Raw genomic sequence first — 16,672 nt, 5'->3', positions numbered from 1 at the left:
TATGTTTGGCAACAGGCTTTTGACATCACTCTGAGCTTATTTAACGAAGAGCAGCACTGCAATATATGTATTTGCACAATCCTGCTGATGAATAGCAGAATCCAAAAGCTGGCTAGCATTTGATATGACGCTCAAACTCCAAGAACTTTTTCTGAACATTTAGCTTAATTCATCTCGGCATGAAATCATTAAAGAATAGCACTGCATTATTCTGTATCATATACTGTAGGTGAATAAATTTCCTTTCCATTGATATATTATTTTACATGTTTCATCATTTTTTCATTCATGTAGATACCAAATTCTGTCTTAAAGAATTGCAAAACAGTATGTACTGTATAAGGGTTAGAGTAAAATGCTGTATATGGGTTTCAAGTATTTGCAAAGTATCTCAAACCTTCTGGATCTTCTAAGCAAAATTTGTATCTATTTCTTCTCTTTATCATAATCCAGATTAAAATTTATAATATAAATACATCTAAAGATAAAGCAACTCGCAAATTGTATCATATATTTTTTGTATACGTTTACTTCCAAGCAACTCACCTGGAAGGGAATGTCAATGAACAGTTCTTTTGCATCAACATGGACCTGGCCTTCATGCCACTCTTCTGAATCCTGTCCAGTTTGTTTCCAGATTTCATGAATGGTCAAGTCTTGAGATTGGATTTCTATTCTTAAAGAGTCTTTCTCACTTCCCTAAAAGAAAAAAGAAATCGCGTATACAAATAGCAGGTATCTGTTGAACTGAAAAATTAAGCAGCAAAGGAAAAATTAACAAAGGTAACAGGTCTGTGGCCTTTTGTGCTCTTAATTTTTTTCAAAGAATTGTTTGCAATAAAAAAAAAAAATATTATATATATATATATATATATATATATATATATATATATATATATATATATACAGTACAGTAAATACAAATAAATAAAAACTCGGTTTTAAAGAATAATTTACAAGATGACATTTACCTAAACCTAATTAAATTCTTACTCTATGAAAGGATTTCTAAAAAAATATATTATTTCTTTATTCACATGATGATCATGTTGCTCCTCTCCCAAAGCTGGTTGAATGTCAAATTTATCCTACAACTGAAAAAAAGAATTCATAATAATAGCACTGCCTCTCAAGTTTAGTAATGAGATTGTATGGCAGTGTATTGAAATACAGCACTTACTAGTGAGCATGCCTTATCTCCTTTGTCTTTCAGTCTTGAAATTAAAACTAGTTACAAAGACTCTTGTTGATGTCACTAGTCAGTGGGGGAGTCATGTTTATGACCATCAGGTTCAGGATAGAATAATCCTATTTTCAAAATTCCACTTATTTCTATGAACCTCCCCTGATGTTCACATTGCTGACTTCCACACTTATATGGATGAGGTAAAGTGACAGAAAGATATAGGAAATCAAAACTCCTAGTCTAAATATACAGTAATGGTACCTGAATCACAAGAAAATCACCTTTACTTAATACTAGTTTAATGGTAACTCACCGTAAACTAAAAAATTTAATGCGATAACTCAAGCATCTAGATAGGAAAAAATGCAATACTAAATACTACTCAGTACTGTAGCTGATATTTGATAATAATATACTTGAACACAATGGGTCAACTATGGAGAAAAATCTAATATGGTGTAATCATGAATGGGTTCCAGGTACAAAGTAACTCATACAGACAGTTATATGTAAAATTTCCTTGTATAAGTGATAAACATTGAAAACCCTAGGAATTTATAAAATCAATTCAATAGAGGACTAGAAAAAAACATTTAAGGAAAGTAAGAAAAAGGTATTTTAAAATGAAAGCAAATATGTTGTACAAGGCAAATCACACTCATCATAAACTTTATGCTCTTTTTTCTATTTATGAGGTTACACTTGAAATGAGTTCTCTTTATCATCTATTTTGCCTACACTTCTATCATGACTAGGTCTTCAAATTACTATTTTCATATGAATTACTTGACCTTCCCAAAGGTCTTCATTCTGCTAATTCTATAACTAATTAACTAATAGCAGTCAATCATGGCAGATGATGACATATAAGGTTCCTCCGTAGATGAAAATTTTGGTATAATGAGTTCCCAGGCTCTGTGCCACTGTCTCCACCTTCCTTGGGCATTGATAAGGCTTGCAAGACCAATCCTGGACTTTTATAACTTGCCATATGTTGAACATGACAATATACGAATATGCGAATTCCATAATTACTGTATTAATTTTTTGTTCAATTGTTCTCCAAACCTTCTCATCAAATGAATAAATCATTTGAAGTTTTTAGATCAGAGATTGAAATGCTTAAGATATGTGAACACAAAGAATTATGAAAAATTGGACTGGAAAGTAAATGGAAAACCAAATAATGTATAGGAAGGGAAAAGAATATATCAGCCAAAGGGTAACAGAATTATCTCTTCTTTGCAGAAAATATTTACTATCACTAATTCTGAAAAATTTGTGAAATTTATTGAAGATAATAAGTTTCCTATACTACCAACTTATAAAAATTATTATAAACCGAGTGAGAGCACACAATAAAATTAAAATGTTTCACCAGATATTTCATCTAAGATGTCCAATGATAAAAAAAAAACTACTTTCAACACTAAACTGGAAGATAATGAGAAAATTTTGCACAACTGATAAAATCAACTCTGACAATAGAAGTAGGTAAAACTGTGGAGAATAAACCATCTTAGCAAACCATCAAGAAAGGACACAGAATAAATATTGTACCCAAATTCACCTCAAGTATCTTTTTTGGATACCCTTAAGATATAAATTTCTATAATGATCAGATACCTCCTTCGAGTCGATGTCTTTCTGCGTATCAGACTCATTTCTTCTTCCCGGACCGATAGAAACCCTTTTGTTTACTTCTTACAGGTACTAGCATCTAGTTTAATGCCACTAAGAATACAGTAACTGGAGATGTGCTATTGGCCGAGCCTACGTAAGAATACCTCACTACAATATGAAACATGATTCAACTGCTCATCTGAAGCTTTAAAAGTTATATAAAATTATCTTCTGTTATTAAACAATATTTCACTTCAATAATATAACTAAACTTGGTTTACTCATGAGAGCCTACAACTTCATTGACACAGTATCAAGATCTGCTAGAGGTTGAGCCAACAAAAGTCCAGCTCTCTGCCATTCGAAATGGGATTCAACAGTTCCTTTCTTTGAAGCCTTGAAATTATCTTTCCTGTTCTACATGAATTATATGATATTCCATGCCAATAACATAGATAAAAAGTAAGTTGAAAATAAGCTCCTACTCCAGTGAGTGAAGGGATTTGACTAAAAAGTTATGCAATAGTTATTTGAAACATGATGCAAGCATTCTCCTACCAGCCAAACTTTAAGAATTACATAAAATCTGCTATGACATTAAAATATGAAACCCTTGGCTGTTCATGAACGCTAACTTAAGTGAGAGGAGGGACATTAGGACCAAGGGTATCAACTTAGTCTTTACCTCGGAACCTAGTAGTCTAAAAAGAGCGGACTGCATTGCAGAGTTCAGAAGACTCTTTAGCACTACTTAATCTGATAAGATAAGCCAAGAGCAGACTTTATTCAACTGAAATGACAAGAAGACCGAAACACAAAAGCAGGTACAAAGTACCCCCACTAGATTGTCTAAATACTATAATAGAGCCATTGCCATTAACTGCTAGATTGTCTCAATACTAGATTACAGGCCTTAGCATATTGAAAGGAAAGAAAACAAGAGTTTTATTTCTTATTGGTAAACATCAATATCAGCCAAGCTTTGAGAGATGCAATACGAACACCAGGGGAGGTTCGTAGAAATAAAATATTTCTGCCAATAAACACATTTTTCATTAATACTTATTTATCTAACAAGTTAATTGCTCCTCAAGTATAAGGAAATGGAAATTGTCATGAATAATGATTTCATTTTAATATAGGTTTAATCAACACTTGTTATTACTGATGATTAGATGCTATTATTGTAGCATGTTCAGTAATGATACGCACATGTAACTCAATGCAAATGTTTGATGAAAGTTGAGGTTAAGATATATTTTTTCTCTCATTCATTACCATCAGAACAATGAGTTTTACATACTTCGTGCCAAGTACTTTATCTCTTATTTTAGTCAAAGTTCTCCAATTAAAAATATAATGTACATAAACTCCAAGAAGTATCGTTGAAAAAATAGAGATACTGTACAGTAATAAGATATATCTACATGCTATTCTCTTACACCAGACCAAACATCTAATTGATATGATTAATTTTTTACAAGTGCTTCAATTCTGACTTAGTATAGTTTTGGTTTTAAATCTTTTTCTTACCTCAATATAATACCAGAAATGAAAGCAGAGATTACTGTGCTGCTCAGGAATGAATAACTGGCTCTCAAGTAAAGCTTCTCCAGCTGCACCAAAAGATGTGTCTAGATACAAAACCATTCCTGAAATATTCAAAAGTATTAAGATGTTTCCTTAAAAAGTAGAAAGTTATTTTATTGTCAATAGTACTATAATCATTGAACTAAGGAACCTCCGTAACGAGGCTATAATATTGATAATCAAAAGCCACAGTAATGTTAAAATATATTATTGTAAAATGGTAAAAATATACAAGGAGAGACTTTCGGATACTGCTCCGTATCCCTCTCCAGTCCTACTGACGGTTAAACAATGGAGGGATCGTTAAAACAGTGAACAAAAAAAAAAAAAATATATACAGTATATATATATATATATATATATATGTATATATATATATATATATATATATATATATATATATATATATATATACATATATATATATATATATATATATATATATATATATATATAATAACAACTGGTTCAAGGCGGATGGATCTAAGTGTTGGTCAGGTAATCCCTGTCCGGCTTTTGATTATCACTATAATCTTTCTTAACATAGGTAGGTACTGTAGTAGGTTGGCCAGGACACTAGTCACCCGTTGATATATTACCGCTAGAGAGTTACAAGATCCTTTGACTGGCCAAACAGTAATACATTGGATACCTCTCTCTGGTTACGGCTCATTTTTTCTTTGCCTACACATACACCGAATAGTCTAGCCTATTCTTTACACATTCTCGTCTTTCCTCATACACCTGACAACACTGAGATTACCAAAAATTCTTCTTCGCTCAATTATTCAATTACGACACTGTAATTGTTCAGTGGCTACTTTCCTCTTGGTAAGGGTAGAAGAGACTCTTTAGCTATGGTAAGCAGCTCTTCTAGGAGGACACTCAAAATCAAACCAATGTTCTCTAGTCTTGGGTAGTGCCATAGCCTCTGTACCATGGTCTTCCACTGTCTTAGGTTAGAGTTCTCTTACTTGAGGGTACACTCGGACACACTATTCTATCTTAATTTTTTTTCTTGTTTTTTGAAATGGTGTGTTGGCCAGGCTTAATAGAAGGATCATGGATGCCTGGTGGTTTATCAAGATGTTGTCTTTTCCTTATCTGATTCTTTTTCTTCTCAAAACCATCCTTACTGTCATCCCTTCAGTTGAGGTGGCTATCCTGGAGGGTATTTAGCCTTGCACGGTGTATCGGCTCCTCCATGTTGACCAGTTTTTCCAACTTTTTTTCTATAGTCCAGGGGTTTGCTCAATCACTTTATCTATATTACTGTACATATTGTTTTAGTTATCATTCTTGTTAATTTAGTTTTTAACTGGGATGTATCCTTTTAGTTACCATTGATTCTTATGCTCTCTCGAGACATTGAGCGAAATCTAGGACCAGTACGTCCTAGATTTCATCAATGTCATCTACTGTATTGCAATATTCGTGGTCTTCATGCAAATATTCATGACCTTACAGTTGTGTCCAGACAGTATAATATTCTTTTGTTCACAGAAAATTTGGTTTCTAATATGAGGCACTCTTCTGACCTCCTTATAACTGGTTTTAAGAAGCCAATAATTTTGAAATGGGATGCTATTCCTAGGGCCAGGGTAATGGCAGTGTATATTAGGACTATATATCCTGCTTCTCTTAAGTCCTGCTTTGAATGTAGATGTCATAAGATTAAGGTAATAAAAGTTTGTGGCAGGCATAACAACTTCTATTTTTGTTCGATCTACTGGAATCCAAATTTGGATGATTCTATCTTCGATTGTCTTCTTACCATTATGGCCAAGATACAAGAAGATGATGGAAAGGCCTCTTTTGTCTTTGTTGATGATATCAATGGTCACCATAGGGAGTGGTTAAATTCTCTTTCTCCTACTAATCATCATGGGTTAAAAGCTTTAGACTTTGCCTCTGAATCAGGCTGGGAGCAAATCATAAGTGAAGCTACCCACAGGTCGGGTAACTGCTTGGACCTCGTATACACCGACTCCCCTGGCATTATAACAAGTAAGGTTGGTTCTCAAGTTGGGACATCTGATCATGCCTTGATTTAATTAGTAGTGAAGACTGAGCAGCCTGTCCCTGATGTATCATACTCATGTAAGATTTATATGAAATCTCAAGCAGACAGGAATGGCATTTTGAGTGATCTTTTTGGGCTTGAATTGGTCACAGTTGTATAGTAGTCTTGATCCTGTTGTCCCTTTGAATGAAAATTTAGTCAACATAATTGATATGTGTACCCTCCTCATGTGCTAAGGTACCGAGTAAAGGACAAAACACGGTTCAATGATGATTGTAGATGTGTTTATTTGGAGAAGCAGGAGGCCTATCATCTTTGGAAGGGTAACAGATCAGATTTGACTTGGGATAGCTATACTTAGCTTAGAGCTTTTGCTCAGAGAGTTTATGCTTCAACTGAAAAGGAATAAAATTTATCCATAAAAGGAACCCTTTCTGGTACAACCCAGGAACATAAGTGGTGGGCTACCCTTAAGTCTGCACTCTTTAGTGTAGATGCAACAGTTCCTCCTCTACTTAAACCAAATAGCTCTGTCACCCACTGTCCAAATGAAAAGGCAACCCTTTTGGCTGATGTGTTTGATAGTAAGCAGAGTAATGAGAAACTTGATCTTCTTCATTCCTGTTTTCCTGACGCTAAACTAACAAATTAACCTTACGATCTCACAAAATTAAAGCTCTCTTGATAGACCTTGATGCTTATGGAGGTGTATGGCCAAAATGGTATTTTTCCATTGATTTTTAATAAAAACTGCAGATTTCTAAGCTCCAAAGATATCTGTTATTTTGCGCAAGCTAGCAAGAAGAGGAGCTTTTAGCACTTGTTGGATAATTAGTAATGTCACTCCACTATGTAAATGTGTTTGTGGTAGCTCAAGTCCAACTAATTACCGTCCAATTTCTATAACTCCCATATTATCTAAAGTTTTTGAACGTCTTTTTGGCAAAAGGTCTTAATAAGTTTGCTAAAGGTAATCATCTGTTCCCTTTAGTTGCAATATGGTTTTCATAAAGGCCTTGGAACATGTGTCCCCTTCTTACAATTTCTAATGCTGTACCCAAATCCCTTGATTGTGATCAAGAAGTTTGTATGATTGGCCTTGATTTTAGTGTTGCCTTTGACTGGGTTAATTATGAGGCCCTTGTATTCAAACTCAGACACTTAGGTTGGTGGGTCGTTTCTTAGCATTGTTATTGAATTTCTAAGTAATAGATTGCAAAGATTTGTTGTTGATAGGCACCATCGTGAATATAGGAATGTGATATCTAGTATTCCTCAGGGTAGTAATCTTGGCCCATTACTTTTCTACTTTATACACATGACATGTGGTTTGCCCTACAAAACAAGTTTGTTGCATATGCAGATGATGCTACACTCTTTGCATCAATTCCATCTCCTAAATGTAGATCTGGGGTTGCTGAATCCCTTAATAGAGATCTAGTTAAAATTAGTGCATGGTGCAAATTATAGGGCATGAAGTTGAATCCTAACAAAACTCCAAGTATGACTGTAAGTAGGTCAAGGAAAAGGGCTTCTCAATATCCGGATCTCAGCATTGATAACGTTTCTTTAACTCTGTATGACTCTTTTCAAAATTTTAGGTGTGATTCTCAACAACAAATTTAATTTTAAGAAACACATTAGGTCTGTGTCTACTTAAATTGCACAAAAAATTGGCTGAGTAAATATTTTAAGATTTTTGGTGATCAATCAATACTGAAAAAGTGTTTCAATTCTTTCATTCTACCTTGTTTCGAGCATTGTTCTCCTGTCTTGTCTTCAGCTGCTGATTGTCATCTTAACTTGTTGGACAAGAACTTACAGTTTATTAAATAAAGCTGTGACCAAGTTGTGGAATGATCTTCCTAATCGGGTAGTTGAACGGATAGAACTTCAAAAGTTCAAAATTGCAGCAAATGTTTTAATACTGAACAGGCTGACATGAATATTTTTATAATTTATTTATGAAATATCTGTTCATTAGAACAGATATTTGTTACTATGTTCAAATTATTCTATTTTAATTGTTCATTATTTTTCAGATAGTTTATTTATTTCCTTATTTCCTTTCCTCACTGGGCTATTTTTCCCTGTTGAAGCCATTGGGCTTATAGCATCTTGTTTTTCCAACTAGGGTTGTAGCTTAGCTAGTAATAATAATAATAATAATAATAATAATAATAATAATAGTAATAATAATAATAATAATAATAATAATAATAATAATAATAATAATAATAATAATAATAACAATAACATCCAAAACAATCTTGGCAATTTCTTAAATGTCAAACAGTATAATACTGTATATGTATATAAAAATAGAAACTATTCTCTCCAAATACTATAGGTACATTACTCCAATAAACATAAAATGTCCCCATTGATAATGTACGAAACAATTTCTTTGTTGCTATTTCTTTTGAACACATTAGTTTAATTCATTATACATCACAGTGCACAATACAGTATCATTAGATGCAACTTAACAAATTGATTCTGCGCAGCATATTTCGATAAAAAATACATGTTTTTTAAACAACATATTTGTCATCCTCTTACCGTCTGGATTTTGATTGTGATCAGTGTCTGGAGCTCCTAGGTCAAGTCCATCACTCCCAGACCCCCGGATGAATTCTGTGTCATCTGTTCGGTTCTCTCCCTCGACATTTAGCCATCCACACATTGAATTCTCAAAATCACAAGTACCTAGAATTGAAATTAAATTGAGAAATAAGTGTTACAATTCTGTTCCTATTATTGTACATAAAAAAAAATCAAGGTTCAAATTAATGAATGGTTGAGTCCCTTGTCAGGCTGGGAGGAACGTAGAGAGTAGAGGTCCCCTTTTTGTTTTGTTTCATTTGTTGATGTCGGCTACCCCCCAAAATTGGGGGAAGTGCCTTGGTATATGTATGTATGTAAAATTAAATGGTATACTATGCAAAAATAATCGAGAAAAGCTTTGCTGGCTATCTTATCAAGACAGCAAGCCTTATTACAAAATATATATATCTAAATTCTATTAGCTTTTAGGCATATCTCATAAGTGAAAAGCAGTATAATATTAACTCGTAACATACCAATAGATGAGCAGGGTTCCATATCAATTGATACATCATCTACAGCTATGAAACCATGGTCTACTCTTTGAGTCTGTAAAACTTCCCACATGACATGGAAACCATTGTTTTTGCCTTTTGGGATAGGGACTGAAGCATCAAGCCACGTATCAATGTAAGACACTGAAAAAAATAACAAATCGATCTTTACTCTGGGTGCTGAGTCACACCAAAAATAAATTCTGTTAATAATTATATCATAAAAGCCAGTAGCCACCCAGAAATGATGTAAAACTTTGAATATATTGACTAGTCAAATAATCTTTTACTTCAACAAGTTATATAAACTCCTTGAAATATCAAATATATTTACTCATACCCTTTAAATGAATAAACAGAGAATATATTATAAATTTATCATTAAAGAGGTAATGATACTGAAATCATAAATATATTTGTATGTTGGGCGTTTGTCAGTGCGTATGGGCCAGGTAGTGAGAAAAGTGAAGAAGAGCGGAATGAGTTCTGGAATGATTTAACTAGGTGTGTAGAAGGACTGGGTAGAAGGAATTATGTAGTTGTTATGGGTGACTTAAATGCTAGAGTGGGCGCTGGAGAGGTAGAAGGTGTCATTGGTAAGTATGGCGTACCAGGTGAAAATGAGAGTGGTGAGAGACTGGTAGACATGTGTGTTGAACAAGAGATGGTAATAAGTGCTAGCTTCTTTAAAAAGAAAGATAAAAATAAGTATACATGGGTAAGAGTGGCAAATGGAAGAGTAGTAGAAAGGGCATTAATGGATTATGTGTTGGTAACTAAAAGAATGTTTGGAAGATTGAAAGACGTGCACGTGTTTAGGGGTATGGCTAACGGTATGTCTGATCATTTTTTGGTGGAAGGAAAATTAGTTGTAGCAAAAGAGTGGGGGAATAGAGTAGGTGGATGTAAAAGGGAGGTAGTGAGGATTGAAGAGCTAATAAAACCGGGGGTAAAAAGTAAATATCAGGAAAGGTTGAAAATGGCATATGATGAGGTGAGAGTAAGAGAAACTGGTAATTTAGAGGAGGAGTGGAAGTTAGTAAAAGAAAATTTTGTTGGGATTGCAAGTGATGTATGTGGCAAGAAGGTTGTTGGAGGCAGCATGAGGAAGGGCAGTGAATGGTGGAATGAAGGAGTGAAGGTGAAAGTGGAAGAGAAAAAGAGGGCTTTTGAAGAATGGCTGCAGAGTAATAGTATAGAGAAGTATGAAAAATATAGAGAGAAAAAGGTGGAAGTAAAGCGCAAGGTACGTGAGGCAAAGAGGGCAGCTGACCTGAGGTGGGGTCAGGGATTGGGTCAGTCATATGAAGAGAATAAGAAGAAGTTTTGGAAAGAAGTGAAGAGAGTAAGGAAGGCTGGCGCAAGAATTGAAGAGACAGTGAAAGATGGAAATGGAAGGTTGTTAAAAGGAGAGGAGGCAAGGAAAAGGTGGGCGGAATATTTTGAAAGTTTGCTGAATGTTGAGGATAATAGGGAGGCAGATATAATTGCTGTTCCAGGTGTTGAGGTGCCAGTGATGGGAGATGAGAATGAGAGAGAGATAACAATAGATGAAGTGAGGAGAGCACTAGATGAAACGAGAGTAGGAAAAGCATCTGGTATGGACGGTGTGAAAGCTGAGATGTTGAAGGAAGGGGGTGTGACTGTACTTGAATGGTTGGTGAGATTGTTTAATATGTGTTTTGTGTTGTCCATGGTACCAGTAGATTGGGTTTGTGCATGTATTGTACCACTATATAAGGGTAAGGGAGATGTGCATGAGTGTTGTAATTCAAGAGGTATTAGTTTGTTGAGTGTAGTTGGAAAAGTGTATGGTAGAGTATTGATTAATAGGATTAAGGATAAAACAGAGAATGCAATCTTGGAAGTACAGGGTGGTTTTAGAAGAGGTAGGGGTTGTATGAATCAGATTTTTGCAGTTAGGCAGATATGCGAGAAATATTTAGCAAAAGGTAAGGAGGTGTATGTTGCGTTTATGGATCTGGAGAAAGCATATGATAGAGTTGATAGGGAAGCAATGTGGAATGTGATGAGGTTATATGGAGTTGGTGGAAGGTTGTTGCAAGCAGTGAAAAGTTTATACAAAGGTAGTAAAGCATGTGTTAGAATAGGAAATGAAGTGAGTGATTGGTTTCCGGTGAGAGTGGGGCTGAGACAGGGATGTGTGATGTCGCCGTGGTTGTTTAACTTGTATGTTGATGGAGTGGTGAGAGAGGTGAATGCTCGAGTGCATGGACGAGGATTAAAACTAGTAGGCGAGAATGACCATGAATGGGAGGTAAATCAGTTGTTGTTTGCGGATGATACTGTACTGGTAGCAGACACAGAAGAGAAGCTTGACCGACTAGTGACAGAATTTGGAAGGGTGTGTGAGAGAAGGAAGTTGAGAGTTAATGTGGGTAAGAGTAAGGTTATGAGATGTACGAGAAGGGAAGGTGGTGCAAGGTTGAATGTCATGTTGAATGGAGAGTTACTTGAGGAGGTGGATCAGTTTAAGTACTTGGGGTCTATTGTTGCAGCAAATGGTGGAGTGGAAGCAGATGTACGTCAGAGAGTGAATGAAGGTTGCAAAGTGTTGGGGGCAGTTAAGGGAGTAGTAAAAAATAGAGGGTTGGGCATGAATGTAAAGAGAGTTCTATATGAGAAAGTGATTGTACCAACTGTGATGTATGGATCGGAGTCGTGGGGAATGAAAGTGATGGAGAGACAGAAATTGAATGTGTTTGAGATGAAGTGTCTAAGGAGTATGGCTGGTGTATCTCGAGTAGATAGGGTTAGGAACGAAGTGGTGAGGGAGAGAACGGGTGTAAGAAATGAGTTAGCGGCTAGAGTGGATATGAATGTGTTGAGGTGGTTTGGCCATGTTGAGAGAATGGAAAATGGTTGTCTGCTAAAGAAGGTGATGAATGCAAGAGTTGATGGGAGAAGTACAAGAGGAAGGCCAAGGTTTGGGTGGATGGATGGTGTGAAGAAAGCTCTGGGTGATAGGAGGATAGATGTGAGAGAGGCAAGAGAGCGTGCTAGAAATAGGAATGAATGGCGAGCGATTGTGACGCAGTTCCAGTAGGCCCTGCTGCTTCCTTCGGTGCCTTAGATGACCGCGGAGGTAGCAGCAGTAGGGGAGTCAGCATTATGAAGCTTCATCTGTGGTGGAAATGTGGGAGGTTGGGCTGTGGCACCCTAGCAGTACCAGCTGAACTCGGTTGAGTCCCTGATTAGGCTGAAGGAACATAGAAAGTAGAGGTCCCCTTTTTGTTTTGTTTCATTGTTGGTGTCGGCTACCCCCCAAAATTGGGGGAAGTGCCTTGGTATATGGATGGATTTGTCTAAGAAAGGACAGTTCATATTTAGTTTACACAAAACCATATAGATTCCCCATTATTTAGTTTATTATACTATATTATACATTAAACACTTTCTAAGTACTTACCCTTTTCCCTCCAAAGATAGAGACCGTAAAATCCAGATGAATTGACATATACATTTAAACTATCCCCGTTGGAAATGCCATTGTGAATGTACCAGAATGTGACGCACTGATCTCCACCTTCTATAAATGGCACTTCAGGGGTTACCATTTTAGCAACAGGTCCACCATAATCCATTGGTACAAGTGCAGCTTCCATGTAGTGACCTGAAATACCCACAGCAATTAAAATTATTCCATTCAAATACTTAACCCTTTTACCCCCAAAGGACATACTGGTACGTTTCACAAAAGCCATCCCTTTACCCCCATGGACGTACCGTCCTTGCAAAAAAATGCTATAAAAATTTTTTTTTTCATATTTTTGATATTTTTTTTAGAAAATTCAGGCATTTTCCAAGAGAATGAGACCAACCTGACCTCTCTATGACAAAAATTAAGGATGTTAAAGCAATTTAAAAAAAATATACTGCAAAATGTGCTGGGAAAAAAATAACCCCCTGGGGGTTAAGGGTTGGAAATTTCCAAATACCCCGGGGGTAAAAGGGTTAACCTCTCAGATTACATCAGACTTCTGTATGTATGAAAAAATTTTCAAAGTTAATATCCCTCATTTACCCATACCAATTACAATAAATACTTGCAACTATAAAATATTTATATTTACTCACTATCAAGTTGAAAAAACTTAGTAATAATGACATTTTTCTGATAGCGCTAGCTTATTTGGTCATCAGATGACAATGTTCACCTTAGATTGTAAAAAGTTCCCTATTCCTGATCTGATTATTAATCTATGATGTCACAGCTCATTGTATCCATGCTGTATAAGACTTTCATAATTGAGACTATTTTCTTTCTGAAATATCAAAATGCAAGCCATCTAATGCTCAACAAAATCTGAGAATTAGACTAATACTGTATCAAATACATTGATGAAGCAGGTTTTCTTTAATCATTTTGGCATTTAGTATATAACTTATTTAATATTACTAAAATAAATTTAAATTTTAATTGGATCAAGAAACACATTCTTTGAACCAATTTTACTAACAAAAATATCTAAAGCAACAACCAAGTTGTCAACAAGAAATGTTTCATGAACCAATGGAATAGTTTAACTACATTCTAATTTCTCTTAATTCTTAAAGCTTTACCGAAGTCTTCTCAGATATCAACTATACATCAGTTTGAACATATTTGTGCATGGTATGAAAAAGAATTACAAAATACTATCGTGGGAACATCAATTCTACCCTCTTGAATTAGTTAGAGTTTCAGCACTGAATCTGAGATTGGGTTTAAATTGGTTATTCCGTTCCAATGCAGATTGAGATGAAATTGGAAATCCTCATTTTTAGGTGTCCCACCAGAACATATTTGTCTAAGGAAACCACAGTCCCTAGAATCTTATGCATATCTGAACTAATATAGACTTTAACATTTTAATCTTTTTTAAAAATAAAAGAATTGGCTGAATCCTTTTCTCTGACAGAAAAACACTAAAGAAATTGTTGCCATTATCACTACAAAATATAGAATCTTCTAAGGTAAAACCAGAGGAGACTTCTTCAAATCAACCAAGATCCCCAATTGTTCCAATACCCTGAGCAACCAAACTTGTTGAACCAGAATTCTTTCCAAAAATTTCTAAAAAATAGCCAATTGTCCAGTTATAAAGGAACACTTAGTCCCAGTACTCTTAACCATTGTCAAATGGGGGCTATCATCCTGGTGAATACTTCAGGAACCATCCTGAGGCCGAAACATAAGCACTTCAATTGGTAAATCCTTGACCCATTGACAAGAAGAATGTAATTCCTTGAATTGAGATGAATGTGAAAATATGCATCTATGAGTTCTACTGGAAACATCAAATGTTTTACTTTAATTGTCCCCCAAATTGTCAAGGGTCTTCCCATCAAATATTCTTAAGAATTCTAAACTTATTGAGGGTCAAAATTAATATAAAACTCCCTCCAACCCCCTGAAGCTTTGGGGACTAGGAATAATCTGTTATAAAAGCCCAGAACATCTTTCTCCAGAAGGTTCTCAATTTCTAGTTACAGAATCTAAGTCCTTGCTGTATTTGTTGAATAACTCGGATATGAAACTGGCACCTTGGATAAAGGAGGATTGAATTCTAGAGAGATCCAGTAACTATCTTTGACCACATGTAGCTAACGCCTATGGTTGAAACGTAGGTTTTCCCAAACTTGATAAAAGTTGGAAAGACTTCCTTCTACTCGGATTTGGAGAGAAAGAGGTATAGCATTCAACAATAAGATCTTCGATTCCAATTCCCAGCCCTTCCACAACATCTAGAATGGAATCCTGATGTTCTAAAACTTGAGAGGCTCCCTTGACGACAACTCTAAGACCGTTAAAGCTATTGGTTTAAAGATGGAAACTTGAGTATCCTTAGAAAAAGTCATCAAAGACTCACTTGAGAAATTACTTTATCAATCCTGTCTACATCCAAACCAGGACCCTAAATAGCCAAAGAAATCAATTAATGTTTCCACAATTCAGACTGCTCTTGTCATTGAGGAACATGCTTGGTCTTTTCTCTTAATGAAAAAACATACAAACATTGCTTAAGCCTCAGAAGCCAAATCTGAAAAAATTTTTATCTAAACAACTGAGACAATCCTAGATCAATTTTAAATACTGATAGACTACACAAGCTCTTCTATAAAACTAGAAATAACCATTATTATAGAATCTGAAAAGGAAAGTATTTCAAGAACACTTCCTACTTTATTAACCACAAACAGCATTTCTTTAGTAAACTACCTTGCAAACCCTGCATTTAAATATCAGCATTAGTGATGGGCTTCAGGAAGAAAATCAATTCATAATCTAGAACAAGATTATAAAAATAAGAAAATCAGAAAAGTTTTTGAGGTATACAAGGCTTCAACCAACAAACAAGAATTGAATTACCAGCTTCTCTTTGCATTTGAAATAACAATATATTGCATCAATGCAAATTATAATGAGGGAAAATAGGTCTATAATCATCTTGGAAGTAGCTGTTTCCATAGACTTGGAAGAATAGCCACATCAGAACTTACTCATTTGGCCTTTTTTTTTGTGGTAGATACCTAAATTTGGCCTTTTTAAAATTGGTTAGCCTTAAATGCTATATATTTGGCCTTTTTCTCCTATTAGGTTGGACTTTTACAGTTCCAGTTCATCAGACATTGTCCTTTTCTCATTTGGAAAACCTGGCAGTGCTAGAGTTAACTCATGCTAAGCTAGTGGCCAAGCTTGCAAGTGAATGATGCACACTGCCATCTGATACATGAACCAGAGTTTTGCAGCAAAAGGGTTTTAAGTAAAAAATTGAGGATCTACGAGAGAATCTCAACTTTGTAACATGCTATGCCCCATTAAAACCCTTACTGATTGAAACACTTTTATCACTAGGCTCAACTTATGAAGTCAGTTTAAAGTTAAATATGGGGCCAGTAAAATCAGAACTACCATCTCGAAATGAAGAGTCAATAGACTGAGATTTCAAAAAGATTCTAAAGAAGTTAAGAGCTTTTGCAGCTCATGACTATTTAAATTTGGCTGGTTAAATATTACATTGGAGTCTGGTGATAGCATGTCATTATTGTCATTATCCCTACTATAATTAACTAGAATAAGCTTCTCTAAATTTCCCACTGAACTAAATGCAAGTTTCCTTTTGAGCTTTGAAATTTCTAATTTGA

At 35.1% G+C, this 16,672-nt stretch overlaps 1 protein-coding gene across 1 annotated transcript in view; it reads right to left on the bottom strand.

Moving 5' to 3' along the window:
• LOC137630052 (MAM and LDL-receptor class A domain-containing protein 1-like) overlaps window positions 1–16,672 on the bottom strand; it is a 217,898-nt gene that overhangs the window by 132,835 nt on the left and 68,391 nt on the right. The window contains exons 27-31 of the mRNA XM_068361542.1: window positions 12,954–13,157; window positions 9,506–9,667; window positions 8,985–9,131; window positions 4,343–4,461; window positions 547–699 (exon numbers count right to left, since the gene is read on the bottom strand). Of these exons, the coding sequence (XP_068217643.1) occupies window positions 547–699; window positions 4,343–4,461; window positions 8,985–9,131; window positions 9,506–9,667; window positions 12,954–13,157 (785 nt within the window). The remainder of the gene's footprint in view (window positions 1–546; window positions 700–4,342; window positions 4,462–8,984; window positions 9,132–9,505; window positions 9,668–12,953; window positions 13,158–16,672) is intronic.

The sequence above is a fragment of the Palaemon carinicauda genome, chromosome 38, assembly GCF_036898095.1.
Source record: "Palaemon carinicauda isolate YSFRI2023 chromosome 38, ASM3689809v2, whole genome shotgun sequence".
Taxonomy (NCBI): domain Eukaryota; kingdom Metazoa; phylum Arthropoda; class Malacostraca; order Decapoda; family Palaemonidae; genus Palaemon; species Palaemon carinicauda.
This window is presented reverse-complemented; position numbering and strand designations above follow the sequence as displayed.